The 19,508-nt window shown below is 57.3% G+C and overlaps 1 protein-coding gene across 1 annotated transcript in view; it reads right to left on the reverse strand.

Annotated features, from left to right (window-relative positions):
* Window positions 1-842: 842 nt before the first annotated feature.
* The window catches only part of SPSB1 (splA/ryanodine receptor domain and SOCS box containing 1), a 69,993-nt gene continuing 51,327 nt past the window's right edge, over window positions 843-19,508 (reverse strand). Inside the window, exons 2-3 of the mRNA XM_060141524.1 lie at window positions 11,640-12,482; window positions 843-2,863 (exon numbers count right to left, since the gene is read on the reverse strand). Coding sequence (XP_059997507.1) covers window positions 2,736-2,863; window positions 11,640-12,333 — 822 coding nt within the window. The 5' untranslated portion in view covers window positions 12,334-12,482 and the 3' untranslated portion in view covers window positions 843-2,735. The remainder of the gene's footprint in view (window positions 2,864-11,639; window positions 12,483-19,508) is intronic.

Here is a 19,508-nt window from a genome sequence, read left to right on the forward strand (position 1 = left end):
GGTCACTTGGGGAGTTGGAGAAAACTGCACATTCCTGGGCCTGGCCCTAGAAATGTTGATTCAGTCCATCTCAGGCAGGGCACTGAGACGAGCATCTTAAAAAACACCTCCCAGCTGGGGCTGACGCAGGTGGCCTGAGGAAAGCTGGCCAGGAGGCTCTCAGAGAAAGGGACACGGGACCTTGGTGCCAGGGGTCTTGGGCCCTCAGACCAGGGTACTTTTCCCAGCACCACCAGATCCTGACATGCCTTTAGAATTTAAAGTGCCCACAGGGAGCTGAATGTGCTCGTTAATTCTCTGGAAACCAGTCATGGATCATATCTAGTAAACCTCTTGACTCTTCACTTATCACTCGCCAATCCTCTAAGCCGGAATTTCCTGTCTTCTCTGCTGGGGTGTGGAGTGGGGGGACTCTGCCCACAGCAGCTGGCAGAACGGGTTCACTCAGCATCCCTGTGCACTTGGCTCTGGGGACACAAAGACGAATGAAGGACCAGCTCCTCCCACTGAGTGCCCAGCGCTTGGGCTCCGAGCCCACATCTGGGCTCCAAAAAGCCCAGTCAACTCAACGGCAAGCCAGAGGCGCTCGCTCATGTGCAGAATCCTTTCTACTAGGTCAGCAGTTCCCTTACTCTGAGCTGCAGGCTCAGAAACTTCTGAAGAAGGATGGGGATGGTCTAGGATCCCCCCTCTGGGATTCTCGTTCTCCTCCATCTGGGGCTCCAGCTGGTACCCCACCCTCTGCTAAGGGGTCGGGCGGGGGCAACCACCCAATCATCTGTCGAAAACCATGGACCCGCCCTTTTCCCTTCCCCCAAAGCACAAAGAGGGATTCCGAAGTGTTTGTGTATTTTAATAAACTTTCCTTTATTAGGTGACTATTATCAACCATCATAAAATAGAACGGGAGTTTCAAAACTGTACAGGCCACAAGGCTCCGGGCTGAGAGGAAAGAAAGGTGGGGTCGAGGTTCAGGGAGCTGTGGGGGCGGAGGTGCAGAGAGATGGCAAGGACCCCGGTGATTTGCCCAGCGTCCGTGGGAGACGGCTGGGTCAAGGCGATAAGGCTGGGATCTGTATAAGTGAGACCCTCTCGTGTGTAACATTCATCAGAACATGACCCACCCCGAAACGGGAGTGAGGAAAATCTTTCAAAGTCTAACAGGTTAGGTTCCCCCCACCCGCTGGGGGACATAAAACCTCCAAATAATAAGGGGGTAATTTACATTCCTCACCCAGTCTTGGCGCCAATTTTGTGCTTTAAAAAATATACTCCACTGGAAGACGTTTTTTTCTTTTTTTTTTAAAAGGTACCCTACAGCAGCTGTTTAAAACACAATTCTTACAGACAAATATATATGCATATATATTAAACATTTTAAACAAATAAAGTCATCTACTGTACCTGTACAGAAATGAGAAGGCAGATTCTAAGAGAGTCGACTTCAAGACATAAGAAACGGTGACTGTGCCGGCAGGTGCTGGGGTCTGCTACATGGGGGAGTTGTGCATGGGAGGGTGCGTCCCTCTCCTGCTGGCTGTCCGCCCCGACCCCTGCCCCACCTCACGGCTCTGGGGCACCATGATGAACCCGGACAGGGGCACCAAGCGGAGACCTGCACTGGCTTCTAGGACACGCAACTCCGCTCTGGTCTCCCCCACCCCGCCCTGCCCCCGGCCTCTCAGGGGATGGAGAGTCACTCATCCTCCCATCTCGGTTCGGGTGGTCCTCAGGGAAGCTAGAGCTTCCGAGGATGCACGTGGCAAATCTCAGGTAGGAAAGCAAAAACAAAACCCAACCCACACCGAAAAACCCCACAGAAGACTAAAGAAATGAAACCACGCGCAAAGACGGATGAGCCCTAGCGATGGGTGGCTGCCTGGAGAGATACGGGGAGCTGCCACTGCCCGTGCGGACGGGTCCCCCAAGGCACTCATATTGCACGTGAGGCTGATGCCCCCTCAGGGGCCCACTCGGGCACTCGGAGCAGAGCCCCCTGGAAACTGTAGGTCAAGGGACCCAGACAAAGACACCCCTGTGCCCACGTGGGGACACACGACAGACACGACCCAGAGAAAAGGCCAGGTGAGGCACACACATCCCAGGAAGGGGCAGGTGGAAGAAAAGCAACAGAACACTCCAGAGAGAGGTGACCCGAACAAGGTGTCCTTTCTAAGTGGAATAAATAAATGGCTTTTGTTATTGTTAAAAGAATAAATACAGGGTACGGGGGCACCGACAGCCAGGACTAATGCTGGGTGCTCACGTGCCTGGGGAAGGTCCCGGTTTGGTTTCTGCCTCGGTGGCCACGGTGAGCTCCTGACGTCCTGAGCTTCGTCCGGCGCGGCTGCCCCGCTGGGCGGGCACCGGCCCTCATCTAAGCACCTCTTAGCACCCCCGGGATCTGCTCTCGGCGCCATGGGACCCGGCAGGTGCCGGGGCACCCAGGCCACCCCGAGAGCAGATCGGAGCTCAGTGTAGTTTATCCTCTGTGTCCTCTTCCCAGGAGGGGCTGTGAGGCGGCATGCGGGGAACTTCTGCCAGTGTCCGGAAGGGAGACAGAGGGGCCCGTGTCCAGAGCAGTCCGTGTCCGGCGGGGCAGCCGGGGAGGCTGCAGAGGAAGGGCAGGACTTCCATGCCGCAGACAACGGTCCAGGGTGCGGGCACGGCGGTGGCTCAGTGAGTTGGCACCGGGGTGGCCGGGGGCAGCCGTGCTGGCGGTCCCGGGTGGGGCATCACTGGTAGTGGAGGTAGGCCTTGAGGGAGGCGGGCAGTGGCAGCGCGTGGATCTCACCCAGGCGCTCCTTCCCCAGGGCCAGGCGCACCGAGCGGCGGCACAGATCCATGAGAGGCAGGGGCTCCGCTGCGGAGACCGAGGAGAGACAGAGGACGCTGGGTTAGCACAGCTCTAGGTGGTTCTAGAACAAACAACACTGACAACAGCAATAGCATCGTTAATACTAGTTTTAACGCCCAGATGAGATGACTCCAGATTAACTCATTTTACACTTTAAGTGAATTATTAGTTGCTAGCACGGAGAACTCACTGGACCAGGCCCCTTTGTAAGCCCTCATTTAATCCTCACAGTGGTTTATTATGAATGATTTGATAATCCCAGGGAGTTATACCATGACCATCATCCCCATTTTGCCAATGAGGAAACTGAGGGACAGAATCCAAATAACTTGCCCAGGGCCACACCGCTGGTAGGACACGGAACAAGCATTCCAAGCCAGGCCGTCCCTGCTCTAACCCATCAAACTAGAGGCCCCCTCAGTGCACGTCCATCCGGGACACACAGGATGGACTCTCCCCTGCACGTACCCCCAGCACCAGACCCCACGCGGACCTTTAGGAGGGGAATCATGTCGTGTTAACCCAACTGCTCACGGGGACTGTTCTCCAGTCCCTCTTACAGCTGAGGGCGCTCCGGCACAGAGGAGACCGAATTGCCAGGGCTACAGGCTGGGATCCAAATCCCAGCAGTCTGGGCCCAGCGCACGGCAGAGCTGCCTCAGGAATCTGGATTCGAGAAGGGCTTCTAGCTGCAGCCTGCAAGGGCACCTCTGGCCTTGCGTCCCGGAGGGCCTGGGGCCTAGCCTCCTGCAAGAGAGGCTCCGTGCAGCCCGCATCTCAGGTAAATTCTCAGCTCCAGAAGGAACCGGAACGTCATGGCCTCCAACGCCCTGGAGGCTGCTGGGAGCACGGTGGGCCCTGCTCACCCTGGACCCCTTGGAGCTGACTCCTCCTAGCTCTCGTACAGGTGAGCACACCGCAACAGCCTGGGGTCCCCCCACGGTGTCCTGGACAGGCAAAGAGGTGAAATGAGGGCATATGTGGCCTCATCCACGGTCTCCCCCAACTCCTTTGTGAACAAAATAAAGGTCAGACCGAAAAACTGAGAAACCCCCCACCATTTCCCTTGAGATCCCATTCCACCAATAAAAAGTGGACGCAAGTTCTGTAATGTTCACCAGTGTGTCTCAGAATATTAAAAATAACATTTAAAAATTCAGTTACTGGGAGTTCCCTGGCGGTCCAGTGGTTAGGACGTGGTGCTTTCACCGCCGAGGGCTTGGGTTCAACCCCTGGTCGGGGAACTAAGATCCCGCAAGCCACATGGCTCAGCCATAAATAAATAAATTAAATTAAATTAAATTAAATAATTAAAATTCGGTGATTGACGGCCAAATCCTAAGGCTGGGGGCGTTGGGGGAAACGGGGAGCAACTGAGTAGGGGCTCCGTTTGGGGTGATGAAAGCATTCTAAGATGGCCTGCAGCAATGGCTGCAGTCGTGAGCATGCAGTGGACCACTGCATCATGCGCCTTAATGGGTGAAATGTATGGCACGTGAATTCTATCGCAATAAAGCTGCCATTAAAAAAAACAAAAAGTGCTTCCCTGGTGGCGCAGTGGTTGAGAGTCCGCCTGCCGATGCAGGGGACGCGGGTTCGTGCCCCGGTCCAGGAGGATCCCACATGCCGCGGAGCGGCTGGGCCTGTGAGCCATGGCCGCTGAGCCTGCGCGTCCGGAGCCTGTGCTCCGCAATGGGAGAGGCCACAACAGTGAGAGGTCCGCGTACCGCAAAAAAAAAGAAAAAAAAAAGAATACATCTTAGGCCTGATAGTGCATTTACTAAATTCCAGGCTTTAAAAGAAGACAAACGATGGCTCTTCATCTCCCATGGGCAGTCACAGGAGACGGGATGGAAGTAGTAAATGTTTTTCATGGAAAGCTTTGAAACGGGGCCTTCCCTGGAGGCAGGAGGATGAACTAAATGACCTTCCATCTTTGTGGGTCAAGGATTCCACAGACCTGGTGGCTTGGGCTGGGATCCTTCCACCTGCCAGCCCGCAGAGACTTGGGTCTCCTTCACTGGACCTGACCTGCCTCGGTGGCCCCAGATCTGGCCCCTCACTTTCACCCTGCACAGCAGCCTGACCTCGAGCAGATGGCTCCCTCCACCCAGGCCTCAGTTTCCCCAGCTGGAGATGAAGGATGTGGACCAAAGCCTCCCCGGAGTCCTACGGGCTGAGCTCCTGAAGGCCAGCGACGCCTCACAGCAGCTCTCGGCCGGACCTGCGGTTGAGGAGTGAGTGGTCCTCTGAGCAATCGAGGGGGGAAGTTCAGCTCCTCTCCTCCATCCTCCTCCGGCACCCCCTCCCACAAGGATGTGGCTTAGCTCCCACTGGGAGGCAGAGGGGCCGGGCTGGGGGAGGGAGGGCCGAGAGGGAGGTCCCATCACCACCTCTTGGCTAAATGGGTTTCGGGTCAACTTACCAACACCCTCAGGAAGAAACGTTTCTAAACAGCAGGTCATTCCCACCCCACCGCCACTGATCCTGCGGGAGGGCAAAACAGCGATGGCCAGGGTCATGGTCTGATTGCAGAGACCGTGCGTGAGGCTACAGAAACGGACATGGGCACTGTGCCAGGGAAAACGTCTGTCCCACAGATTTTGGTTGGTCGCTCACAGGACCCAGAAGGCCTCCCCGACGACCTCAGTCCTTTCGCCTGGGGGGCTGCAGGTTCTGCATCCGGCTCCATCCGCGTGGTCGGTGCCCACCGCTCTTCCGCGGAGGCGCGAGGGGTCTCTGGCCGCCACGCCCACCTCTGGGAAGCCCAGGTGCCCGCTCCTGTGCATGGTTTATATGAATGAGAAGGGGTGGTGCTCAGGGACCAGGAAGCGAGGCCGGCGCTATTCCTGGGAGCAGAAGGTTGAGCAACTGCATGAGGCCACGCGCCCACGTCTATATCTCCAGGAGAAGCGGCCACCTGGTGGCCTGTTTGAACACACACGGCCGGGGCCACCTCTCGGTTCTCCGAGAGACTGCAACCCAGCCGGAGCCCCAGAGCCCGGCGCCGGGTCCAGTTCAGAGGCTGTGAATGAACTTCGGGTCTGTGAGGTCAAGGATGAACATCTCAAGTCAGGAAGTGCCCGGTTCAGCAACGTTCCCGCCCGCCGCCTTCACAGCTGCCGGGACTGGCCCTATGCTCCCTCCTGCAAGCAGCTTGCCGTGAAAACGCTCCAGAAATGTGTTCTAGAAAGTCGTGGGTGGAGGATGACCATCCCGGGACCTGTGTGTATTTTCCCTTTACCTCAAGGCGTTTTTACAAAAAGGAAGCAAAAGAAAACACCAACCCCTTGTCTTTGCCAACTGGGGAAGGATGCCTGACACCCGGTCAGGTAACGTGGGCACACTTGGTTCTCTGCCGCCCAGTTCTGAGAACATGCTGTCCTCATGTGCCCTCCCCCCACCCCAGAAGGAAGCCCCTGCAGGGCAGGGCGATCAGTACCCCCGATGAGGAGCTCGCCCAGAGTCCAGCTGGAATGGGGGAAGGAAGGAGCCAGCGTCAGGTGTGGGCATCCCAGGAGGCTGGGAGGCCACAGGAGGAGGTCACCAAGGCAAAAAGCAGGAACAGAGGTGGGCCTTCCCTGAACCCACAATCATGACAAACCACACCAAACGTATCTGGGAGCCAAAGAAAGGGAGAATTTGAAAATGCTGAACTGCAGGGCAATGCTTCCTTAGTGGGAGGCACCATTAACAGCAGGAGGGAGGACCCACGGGGCAGGGACTCTCCCTTGTGTGACGGCCAGTCTGTTGCTTGCAATAGGCCTTTTCCCTCTTGCATCTCCAGGGAGCGTGGTGGGCAGACCTAGGGGCCAAGCTGGGCCCTGTCCCCCCGCCTACAATGACCATCACTGCCCCTTCACCCCAGAAAAGAGCAAGGTGACACAGCAGCCCCTCTGGTTGCAGCCTTAGCCCTGGAAGCCTTGAGCCCCTAGAAAGAGTCAGAACCAGTACCCTGTGATCAGAGGCGGTTGGACAGTGGTGGAGGTCACATAGGGACACGCTGCCTTTGCTCTGGCCTCGGCCAGCTCAGCCCATGGCCCCAGCACTGGGGCAGAGACTCTGCGGGGGAGGGTACACCTGGCGTCCCGGGGAAGGCGGGCTGGGAGGACAAAGTGCCCAGCGCAGCAGCCGGGGTGGAGGGGAGGGGGCCGGGCACAGGCCTCTGGTGACTCCGGCTGACCCGCTCTGCAAACAGCTGCTCCCTGCTGAGGTCAGGACCTGGCGGCCGGGGTGGGGTGGGGCTGGGCGGGGAAGGAGAGAGCAGACTTTCCAGACAACCCAGGGAGCACTAACAGGTCAGAATCACCCCCAAGACTGTGAGAGCAGAGCCCGGCCCAGGCCTGACACCAAGAAGATGTATCTGGCCAGACCTTCTGTCTGTCACTGCCTGCTCCCCCTGGGTGGACCCTGACATTCCTCCTTCCTCAGCTGCAGTGGAAAGCCAAGCAAACCCTCCTGGGCAGAGGACTTGGGTGTCCCTGACTTCACAGACACTCCACCATCTGAGCGCTGGGCTCTGTCTGTCACTGTCTTGTCTCCCCTGCAGGTGGTAGCACAGGGAGGGGGACGTGCTGTGGGTGAAGTAGCACTGCCCCTCCCCCCCAATTCAGGACCATCTGGAACCTCAGAATGTGATCTTATTTGAAACAGGGTCCTTGCAGATGTAATTGGTTAAGCAGAGGTAATACTGGAGCAGGACGGGCCCTGTCCTTATAAGAAGAGGACAGATACAGAGGAGGTCACGGGATGACAGAGGCAGAGACTGAGCGATGCGTCCACAAGCCGAGGCGTGCTGGCGTGGGACGGACTCCCCTCCGAGCCCTCAGAAGGAACCGACCCTGCCCACGCCTTGGTTTCGGACACCTGAACCGGCACAGAACACATTTCTGTTGCTTTAAGCTCCCCAGCTGGCGGCCATCTGTTCCTGGGGCCCCAGGAAATGACCACACCACCCTCCTCTCCTCTCTACACCAGCCCCTCCCTCAGGCTTTTGGACCCACCCCATCCTGACGACCCTCGTCAAGGTCACCAGTGATGACCTCATTGCCAAAGCTGATGGACAAGTCTTGGCCGTGAGTGTACTTGATCTGGCATCACTGTGGCCTTCTTGAAGTATCCTTTCCTCACTGGGTACTCAGGACACTACTCTCCCTTCCAGCCCCACGGCTATTCCACCTCCCCTTCCCCATCGTCCACCCGGTGACGCGCCCCAGGGCTCGGCCACGGCCCTCTCCTCCTTCCTCTCCTTGGTGACCTCATCCAGGGGTTGCAGGTTTCAGCTCCATCCCCACTGACCAATGGACCCTGTCTCCAGACCCGCAGAGCCACCAGGATGTGTCACTTCCTCACATCCATGGCACCCACCCTGGCCCTCACCCCCAACACCTCTCCCCTGCACAACCGTCACGGCTCCTCCCTGACCTCCCGGCGGCCACTCTTACCCCTACTGTCCATTTCTACACAGGAGCCAGAGTGACCCTTCTAAGACATGAGATCTAACATCCTGAGTGGCCCCACCCTCACGGGGTTTCCCATCCGGATCCTCCAAAGTCAGCCAGCAGTGCAGACTGGGGCTCTTTCATGTCTGACCAGGAGCGGGGAGGCGAGAAGCCAAGGGGGCCCCGGCACTGCCTGGCATTATGGTGGGGAGAGAGGGGCGTCCTCATCCGTAACCAAGACTGTCGAGGGGGCCCAAGCCTCTGGGCACTTCCGGTCCCCCCTGCCCCCGGGTCCAGTGCAGGGGTAGCCTCTCGTAGTGCATGCCCATGCTACTCCTCTCCCCCTCAACCCCCTTTTAAGTTTCCCAAACAAGAAAAATTGCGAAAGCATCTGACCTCCCATCTTATGCAGAGCTGACGGGGCATCTACTGATGACGCCCGTCTGGCCCTCCAGGACTGGGCCTCCAGAGCCTCGCCCTGGCTCCGCAGGGGAGCAGTTCTGCTTGCTCGTGCCCTGACTTGCCACGGGGGGAACAGGCCCCAGCCCCCTCCCAGCCGCTCCGGGCTCTGTGTTCTGCCTTGGAGCTGGGCATGTAAACAGAGAAGCCGTGTGAACCCCCAGCACTGATGGACTTGTTTCCAGAGGGGACAGGGTTGCCCTGTTCTTGTAGAGGCCAACAGTCTCAGAGGCCTGGCGACAAGGCAGCGGACCCAACAATGCACCCATCTGTCGGCACACAGTGGGCATTAAACTCCCTGGGGCCGCAGTCACTCTCTGTTGGGAAAAGGCAGACAGAGCTGCAGGCAGGGTCCTCTGAGACCCTAGGTCCTGGGGCTTCCAATCCCTGCCCACCCCCACACGGGGCAGATGTGGCTGTGGACCTTCTACCCTGTTACCTGGAGAGACAAGACTCACAGCACTCGCCCTGCTGGTTCCCTAGACCAGGTCTGAGGTTACTTCCTCAGAGAGGTTACCTGCTGGATGCCCACCTAGCCACCCCTGCCAGGAGCCCCAGGACCTAGGGTGCAGGCTGCACAGGTGAGGCGATGCCCCGTCTGGCTGTGGGCTCACTGTCACCGCCCAGCCAAAGCCTGAGAGTGGCAGCGAGGGAAAGAGGGACGGCAGAGGCCTCCAAAGAGAAACATTTAAGAGTTCGCTCTGGCTGATGGCCCTGGATGTTTTCTGGTATCTTCCAAAGACTAAAGTGGGGAAGAGGAAGAGTGGAGGAACCTGAAGGTTTGGAGGCTGCAAGACCAGAGGAAGCATCTGTGCTCCTGACCCTCGGCCTCCCCCATGGCTCACCTGGCCTGCAGGTGGGGTTAGATCTCAGGTGCCAGGCCATATCCGCCCCTTAAAGAGGTCAGTGCATGGATGGACGAAGCTTTCCAGCCCACCCCCTTTCCGAGGTGAGATCTGCAGACGGTAGAAGGGACTCATGAAGGAGTGAGGGTTGAGCATGGGTATGGACAGTTCTGGAACACTGGGGCCTCCTGCCACCATGGGCTCCCAGCCACAAAGCCACAGAGCCCTCCGCTTCCCAAACCAGGGCAGTGCTGCCACAGGTAGGCTATTTTCACACGTGGTCTGAGAAAGGCCACTCCCTTTTCCAAAGGGACAGGTGGAAATTGCCACTGATTCAGCCTGTTTCTAATCCATGTTCTCCTCTCCAAAGGCCTCCTGACATCATAACTGAACAAACCCCCTGCGGGGGACTGTGTCCCAAAGAAGCCCACTCAGAAGGCTCCAGCACCAGGAAAGACCCTAAACCTGTGTAATGAATGAGAGGCCACTGGCTTTCATTTATGTGAGAGGCCCTAGTAGCCCCAAAGCTGCAAAACCCAGCTCAATAATATGCTGGTTACTGTGCTAGAATGTGGTCAGCTGCAGATCAAACCTGGAGGCAGGTCAACCAGAAACAAACCATGTTTATCAAAGACCATCCATCCACCCATCCACCCATCCATCCATCCATCCACCCTTCTATCCATCCACCCACCCATCCATTCACTCCTTTAGTCATCCATCCACCCATCCATCCACCCACCCACCCATCCATCCATCCATCCATCCATCCAACCATCCATCCATCCATCCATCCATCCATCCATCCACCCATCCATCCACCCATCCATCTACCCACCCATCCATCCATCCATCCATCCACCCTTCTATCCAGCCACCTACCCATCCATTCACTCCTTTAGTCATCCATCCACCCATCCATCCACCCACCCATCCACCCATCCACCCATCCACCCATCCATCCACCCATCCATCCACCCATCCACCCATCCATCCACCCATCCATCCACCCATCCATCCATCCATCCACCCATCCATCCACCCATCCATCCATCCATCCGCCCATCTACCCATCCATACATCCATCCACCTCTCTATCCATCCACCTACCCACCCATTCACTCCTTTAGTCATCCATCCACTCATCCATCCATCTATCCACCCATCCACCCAGCTATCCATCCACCCATCCATCCTTCTATCCATCCACCCACCCATCCATTCACTCCTTTAATCACTCATCCACTCATCCATCCACTCATCCATCCATCCATCCATCCATCCACCCACCCACGTATCCACCCATCCACCCACCCACCCATCCACCCATCCATCCATCCATCCATCCATCCACCCATCCACCCATCCATACATCCATCCACCTCTCTATCCATCCACCCACCCATCCATTCACTCCTTTAGTCATCCATCCACCCACCCATCCATCCATCCATCCATCCATCCATCCATCCATCCATCCTTCTATCCATCCACCTACCCATCCATTCACTCCTTTAGTCATCCATCCACTCATCCATCCATCTATCCACCCATCCACCCAGCTATCCATCCACCCATCCATCCACCCACCCACCCATCCATCCATCCATCCATCCATCCATCCATCCTTCTATCCATCCACCCACCCATCCATTCACTCCTTTAATCACTCATCCATTCATCCATCCACCCAACCACCCATCCACCCATCCATCCATCCATCCATCCATCCACCCACCCACCCACATATCCACCCATCCATCCATCCATCCATCCATCCACCCACCCACCCACATATCCACCCATCCATCCATCCATCCACAAGGTGCTGCCATGTAATCTGCAGACTCTGGCTAGAAATCCTCACTTAACCAGAGGTAGGCAAGAGTCGCCTCTGAGGATCTGAATGCTGGGATGTCTACTTAAAGACATTTAAATTTCAACAACTGTAAACTTCTAGCTGGGCCCAGCGAGGACCAAAGGGGACACAGGGAGTCCAGGGACACTGCCACCTCAGACAGAGCAGAGGACACTTACGGTCAAGTCCATTCAAGTAGCGCATGCGGATCTCACAGTGGCCCCAGACGGCACTCACTACGGGATAAAGTTTTTTGCCCTTGAGTCCCCGAAAAGCTACTCCCATGTACTGTCCATCCACAATGAAGCTCAGGGTCCCGTCGTCCATATCCAGGGCCACCAGGAAGGAGTCAGGGACAATGAACGTCTCGTCCGGCTCCAGAAAGGCTGGGTACGTTTTGCTCGGCTGGTTTTTGCCGTCATGGTAGAGCCGGTTGCGCCCCAAGTCCCAGCCCCAGGACTCGTGGTTATTCCCCACGAGTGTCGTGTACCCCACGGAGTGCAGGGGGGCGTCTGCCGTCGCCACCCCCACCACGGCGTGGGTGCCACGCTGCCTCATGGCCCACGTGATCTGCCACACGTGCAGCCCACGCGTGTACCCGACTTTGCCCCTGATGGCGTCCGTGCTCTGGGCCACCGGATGCCGGTGAAAGATCAGCTTGTCGTCCTCCTTCACAAAGACGTTGAGCGAGCGGTCATTGTTGTTCCAGGAGTGGAGCAGCTGGACGTCGTAGGACACGGGGGGCATGTCCAGCAGCAGGTCCAGGCGGGTGGGCTTGCAGTAGTCCAGACCCTGGAGCTCCTGCTTCAAGGGCCGGTACGTGGGGTCCCTCATGTCCACCGTCTTGATACCTCCAGTGACCTTCTGACCCATGTCGGCCTCCCGTTTCACCTGGTCACCAACGCCCAAGGCAAACTCATCAATCACGGGGCCTCTTCTCCAGTTTCCCAATCAGGCCTGGACGGCACTCCTAAGGGAGTTTGCTAGGCGGCCTCTGCCCGGTGTGGAGCATCTGGTACTGCCTAGTGGATGGAAGGAGAAACAGGAGGCCAAGTGAGCAGGAGATGCGGAGAGAAGGGGAGAAACTAACTCGGTTCGTGTCACGCCGGCACGTCCCAGCAGTCTGCCTTGCGGGCTCCTATCACACCGGATTCCGGGCAGGCCAGAGCCTCGGCACACAGTGAAATTCCCTTCTGTCCCCGCAGCTAGGTTGGCATAAAGGAGGGAGGCCGCCCACCTGACGGTCTACGTGGACAAGCGGACTTCGGGTGGGCACCACCTGTAACTGTGTCAGGTGCCCAGCCCGAGGCTCACCAAATACCTCATCACGGTTTCTCAGGGCAGAAGGCCAAGGTGGCCCGATGCCGAAATCAGCCCAGTGCAGTGGGCATCTCTCCTGGTCGAAGCAAGGGGACACCTACTCCCTGCGCCGGCTGTTTGGAAGGAAGGTGAACCCCCGAGTGTCAGCAGAAGCTGTTTGAGATGCCACCTCCCGGTTCCTCTCTCTTCCGGCACAGCCGCCTCCGAAGACGTACCGCCGGTTCACACCAGGGAAGGGAACCCCAGTGCACATAAACCTCCTGGTCGGCGGTCCCTGAGGCCGCAGCAACCCCCCAGCGGGCCCCGAGTCGGGTGGGCGCAAAGGCTCTCAGCCCCGGTAGCTCTGGACCAACTCCAAGACGGCCACCCCTTCCCGCCCACACTCTTCAACTTCTCCTCGGGTCCCCACAGCCCATCTGGGGAGGAAGTCCGACTCCAAGATGCCTCACTCCCGCCCTGGCTCCACCATCCCTTGGCTCCTTTAAGGGAAATCGGAGCCTTGGGCTGGAGGAGAGATCTCAGTGCATCCGTCAGTCGTCCTCTGTCTCGGCAGCACCAGGGGGAGGGGCTGAAACATGCGATGGGCAGGACTCCGGCCATCCCTGCCACGCCTGTCCCCGGTGTCCGCCTTGGAGAAGGGACAATCGCGAGCTACCTGGGTTTCCCGAGACTCACTCAAGAAAGAAGGTAGTTCCTGCCATCAGAACCCCACCCCCGCCCCCGGCCCGCAGAAGGGGCTCTTGGCTGCCTGGTTTGGGGGGGATGGGCTCCCAGGACTGACCAGACAAGGGAGCAGGCAGGCTCCTAGCTACATAAACACGACCAAACGAGGATACAGAGGAGCTGGGCGAGAGGCCATCGGCGCCTGCTGGAGAAGCAACCCAGGGCCACTTGTTCCGAGGAGCACGATGGTGCCTGGGTCAAGGAGAACACAAAGGAGCCCAGTGTAGGGGCTGCAGCGGGCGTGTTGCTGTCCCACTGTGGCAGAAGACAGAGCGCCTGCTGGGGGGCGAGGGCAGGGACCGGCTGCGGGAAATCTGGGAACCTGGGACCGCTGGCCTCCCTGTCGGGCGCCCAGGCACCAGCAGGGCCGGGAGGAGGGGCGGGACCTGCGCGGGGCCGGATGCCGGTCTGGTCCCTGGCTGCCCTGGAGACGCCTTCCTCTCAGCTGGGAAGAGACCCCGTGAGACGCCGTCCTCAGGGTGGCCAGGGCCCCTGGAGACTGGCTCTCGGCAGACACCGGAGTGGGAGCCCTTGGCCCGGACCTCCTTACCTCCGTGGGCAGGTCCCCCTTCTCGCCCTCCCCTTTGTGGTGTGGAACAAGAGGCTCCCTCATGGGCACTGCTTCAGAGAGGGGCTGGGACCCCTCGTGTCAAATGTTTGCAAAGCTGTACAGAGTTGAGGGGTCCCTCGGCGGCCGGGAGACCACCCTGGTTCTGGAAAGTTCTGTGGATACGGTGACCTCACGATCTAGAACTCCCAGGACAATCCCAGTTTCAAGCTTGCAGTCCCATCAACCCTCAAGAGCCATGGAAACCTCCAGGACTCCCCCCAGGGCCCTGCTGAGCGAGCACCCACGGCTCTGGGGCCTGATTACCAGGATGCGGGGAGCCTGGGTTTTGGTGTGGAAACGCGGTCCTGGTAACTGAGGAGACTGGCTGCTTGGCCTTCCCTGACCCCCCTCTTCCACGCCTCCCCAACAGCATCTTTCTGAGCCGGGGTACAGCTGGTCCAAGGCAGATCTCAAAGCCAGAAGCACCCACACCCACCTCCGTCTGGATACCCGCTCTGGCTGGTGCCCAGCAACCTCTCTGTGCAGGACCCCGTGGGGACACAGCTCAGCTCTCTCGGAGGACAAGGAGGGGATTAATATCTGAAGAGAGTTCATTTCACCGCTTCCTGGAGTGAAACAGTCTGTCGCCGTCCTGTCGGCTGGCTCTGGCCTCACAGCAGGAAGGACCTCTCTCCCAGAATCTCACGGTACTGAAGATCCCACTCTACCCACGACCCATGGGAACAGGTGGGAAGAGTCATGGGGAGGCTGGGGGTCGGGGGAGAGGAGACCCGGGGCAGGTGGGCTGTGTGTGAAGGGAAGGTGGTGGGGAGAAGTCCTGCTAACACATTAATTTAAAATACTTGGAGAGAAATGGGTGGGAACAGAGAAGGACCACAACAAGTAGGTTGGGGACAAGTCAGAGGTTGTGGGGGGAGGGTTGAAGGGGTGGGGGGGACGAGAAGGGAAGAGAGCGAGAGAGGGGCTCATGGGCCAGTAAACCTGGGTCTGTGCACACACATAACTCCTACTTCAGCTGGACCACGACCAGTAAACTCTCTCTGTCAAGGGCTAGCTAGTAAATGTTTTAGGCTTTGTGGGCCCAACAGTCTCTGTGCAACTACTCAACTCTGCCTGTAGCAGGAGAGCAGCCACAGACAATGCATAAGTAAGTGAGCCTGGCTGAGTTCCAATAAAACTTTATTTACAAGAACAGACCAGCAGGTAGTCGGCCAACCCCCGAGCCAGACTAAGGGCCCTGCACAGGGATCACTGCAGTAGGAAAGCACAAGACGAAGGCGAAAAGGAATCTCGTGGCAGCAAGGTCAGTCCAGCCTCAGAACGAGGGGTCAGAAAAGAAAACGCAACCTCACAGTGACTTGTCGGCTCTCTGTCCAGGTCAGCTCCACCAGCTCTTCCCTTCCTGAGATTCTACCTCCCGGCTGCCAAGCAGGTTTACTTACATGGCCCTTGTGTTAAGCTCCTACCCTCCTGGCCCCCCATGTTGGGAACCATCCAAGCGGGGGAGCCCTTCTGGCCCCTGGACCATGTGACCTTGAGCACAGGGGGGGTCCCTGGGAGGAAGAGGCTGGGGAGAGGGGGCAGAGAGGGCAGGCAAAGATGCCTGCAGCATCTCGGGACCACTCCCACACAAGGGCACCCTGGGGCCTAGCCAGGGACGTGAGCCACCCCTTCTGCTGTTCCTGGGCTGTCCTGCCATCTGAGTCACCTCCTAGGTGGTCAATCACTGTGGCAACCCTAGGGCCACTCTTGACTCACCTGTCACCTGCCCAACCCCACCCTGTGTCCAGGCCAACACCTCCTGCTGTCCACACACAGCCACCTCCTTGCCACGCAAGGCCACTAAAGCCATCCAGCTGCCCTCCGCTTTCCGTCTACTTCCAAATGTGGCCGCAGAGATCCACTAGCCCTCTTTCTGGGGACTGTAGCCTGGCAGGGCGTTCCCTTCCAGGCTCCGCCCCAACCTCACCACCTGACTCTGCATCATTCCTCCAACAGCCCTGCTCTCCCAGCTTCCAATCCTCCGCCTTCTCTGCCTAGGATTCATCCTTAGCTTTTCTGAGCCTCAGTTTGCTCCTCTGTAAGATGGGTGTCCCACGCTCACCTAAGACTCCGCTGAGACGATGTTCCAGAGAGCACCTGGAAAACTGGCATTTTCACTTTTTTGTTTTTATTTTTAGACCGTGCTCCGTACACTGAATGAAGATCACTGTTAGCCATCTTCTTGGTCACCATACCTGGTCCTGCAGATGGACGCTGTCTTTGGGCCAGACCCAAGCGCTTGGAATGCTGAGCTAGAGCAGATCAAGTTTAAGGTCCCTTCTAAGCCGGGGCCAGCAAATAAGGAGCCAGATGGTAAATATTCTAGGCTTTCTAGACAATATGTAAGTGAATGGGCATGGCTATGTTCCAATAAAACTTTATTTATAAAAACAGTGGGACTGGATTTGGCCCGGGGGCCATAGCTTACTGATCCGTGTTCTAAACCCAAGCAAAACTGCTGACACTCTCGTTAAAATACCTGGACATGAAAGTCGGGCGGGGGGGGGGGCAGGGGGGAGGGGAAGTGGAAGTGGGTTACACCATCCAAAAGTGCCGAGTGATGGAGATGCTGTTTTGGCCTATGCAGATCCTGTTAATGCCGGGCCAAGGCGGGAGTCCCCGGTGGGCACCAAACTTCAGGTAGGAAGTGGGAGAAGCAGTACAGGCCCCGGCTCCGGGACCAGCCCCCTTTCCTGCGTCTGAGACACAAGTGCGGATGTCCAGGCTTTGCAGGGCCTAGAGTTGCTACAGGAGTGTCAGGGCCTGGGCTGGCTCAGCAGGTCCTTGGTGAGTCCCCAGGAGGTGGGAGGACCCAGCCCTCATCCCCACCCAGGAGAAGCAAAGCCACAGAGGGGGCGGAGGGCGTGGCCGTGTATTGCCCTGCGGGGCTGGAAGAGAGAAGTGGGGGACAGAGGTGGCCTTGTTGCTGCCGCCACTCCCCACCAGTCACACGCAGACACACATACACACACGCGTGTGTGCACACTCAGAGCTCCAGCAGCTGAGGTGGCATCAGGGCTAAAGAGCAGGAGGGAGGCGAGGAGGTCCAGGCAGTGCCGTGGCCAGCGGTCCCCACTCCCTTTCAGTGCCGTGACGGCAGTGCTCTTTCCCAGAAAGCATTGCACATTAGCTACGTGTTCCTAAGATCACATCCACCTGTTCCTCCTCACAGCTGCCTCAAGCCAACCCTCAGACAACAAAGTCCTGCCCCCCAACCTCTGATCGCCCCAATAAGACACTGTTCTCACCGTCCTCAGTCACTGAGGCTGCAGGGACAGGTTGCTGCAAACAAGGTTCCAGCGCCTGGTGCTTCCCAAAGACCAATGACGTAGCCAGAAAGGGGTGAGAAGAGACACCTGCATGCCCCGGGCTCCGGCGGGACAGGGGACTCTCGTGCTTGGTGGGTGGGTCATTACCCTCGTCAAATACAGCAGGATGAGTATCTCAACCAGGACTAAGAATACGTGTGTAGGGCTTCCCTGGTGGTGCAGTCGTTGAGAGTCTGCCTGCCGATGCAGGGGACACGGGTTCGTGCCCCGGTCCGGGAAAATCCCACATGCCGCGGAGCGGCTGGGCCCGTGAGCCATGGCCGCTGAGCCTGCGCGTCCGGAGCCTGTGCTCCACAACGGGAGAGGCCCGCGTACCGCAAAAAAAAAAAAAAAAAAAAGCTCTGGGACACAGGGGGAGGGAGGTCTGCGAAGCCCTATGGCTTGACTTGGTTGGACACTTTCCACCTACTGAGAACCCCCTTCTCCCCCAATGCCACACACGTCATCCTCACTGGGTCAAAGGTCAGTTCATGGCTCACTGTGAAAAAGGATGCCACTTGGACCCTCTAACGGGCAGAAGCCTTCCATGCAGTGTTCCCAAGAATCCACCAGAGCCACCCGTCCACAGAGGAATTCTAAGTGGACGCACCTCCTCCCGCTGCTGCTGCCGGCAGCCAGTTAAGTGCTCTCTGCTCAGGGTCCGGGGACCAGTACTCCTACCCCAAAGCCCTGCTTCGGAGAGGGTCTGCTGGGGACCACAGCTCTCCACAGAAAGGAGGACCAAAGCCTCACAAACCACCTGCCCTCTAGTTTCTTGGGCTCCTCCAGGTGGCCTCTCTGTGCCCTCGGAGGGAGGGACAACCAGATCCAGAATTAGCAGACGTGCAGGGAAGGAAGCCCAGGACTGGATAGTGGTCCCCAGAGGGTGGGGACGACTAAGAAACACCCCCAAAGCGTACTGTTTGCGGGTCTGAACGGTGGGCTGGGTGAAGGGCACCCAGCCTTTAATGACATAAGGCAGTGATTCTCTCTGAAGGGGGAGGGAAGGGCATGCTCCTATCCGTGTCTCCTGGGCACACGTGGTGGAGAACGCCTGTTGGATACACCCATGGCTTTCACTATGCAAGTCACAGAGAAAAGTGATGCTGGCAGAGTTCTATGGGTGATGGGGGACCAGCAAGCCTTGTGGGATGCACAGGGTTAACAAAGGTTAAGGGAAACTGGAAAGGATGTTGGGAAAAGGCCATTTGTGTACAGGTGTGGGCGTGTATCCCAGACAGATCCCAACTGGGACATGCTTCTCGGCGTGCGGGTGCCATGTGGCAGTCCCCATCCAGGTGTAAAATATGCCGCAATCACCCACTGACCAGCTTTCCAGGGGTCTGGTCTACAAAACCTTACAGCCCTGCCCAGGGACATGTGGGCAAAGATGCTCACTTCACCATGCACTCCAGCAGCCTTGGAGAGAGGGAGGTAGCCCCTCAGATGTGCTGATTTAACACAAAACGTAACATGACGCTGTTAGATTTTAAAAAGCAAATCGGAGAACACCATGCAGAGCATGATCCCATGTCTGTAAGAACAGAGTTTTTAAAAGATGCTATCTGTGCGCGTTTGTCCGTAGGCATAGAGAAAGGTTTAGAAGGATAAACACCAAACCTTCCCCAACGGTTAGTCCTGGAGGGGGGCGGCGGGAGGAAAGATGCGTTCACTTTAAGGACTTTTTGAAATGAAAAAAAAATTTTTAATGCATGTATTCCCTTTTGCAATGAAAATAATGGTTAAGCAAAGAAAAAAGAATAAACGGCTGCAAAATACTGACTGAACACACTACAGTCACAAGCACAAGTTGTCCCCAGAGCAATTGTTCCTACAGGCTCTCCACGTGTGTCACTTCTTATAAAGCAAGCACAGGATAAATGTTTAATTTACCCAGGAAGATACACATGGAGACACTAGGGCATTTAAAATAAAAGGACAAGAATTCCCAGCTACAGCTCTGGGGACATCCCCAAAGGGGACAGTATTTCTATAATGAGTTCTCCTAAGACTTCCAATTATACTGTTTCCACATAACAAATTTTAATTTTCCCAGCAAAGATGGGGTAGCTATCTGTCTCCGT

The sequence above is a fragment of the Lagenorhynchus albirostris genome, chromosome 2 (genome assembly GCF_949774975.1).
Source record: "Lagenorhynchus albirostris chromosome 2, mLagAlb1.1, whole genome shotgun sequence".
Taxonomy (NCBI): domain Eukaryota; kingdom Metazoa; phylum Chordata; class Mammalia; order Artiodactyla; family Delphinidae; genus Lagenorhynchus; species Lagenorhynchus albirostris.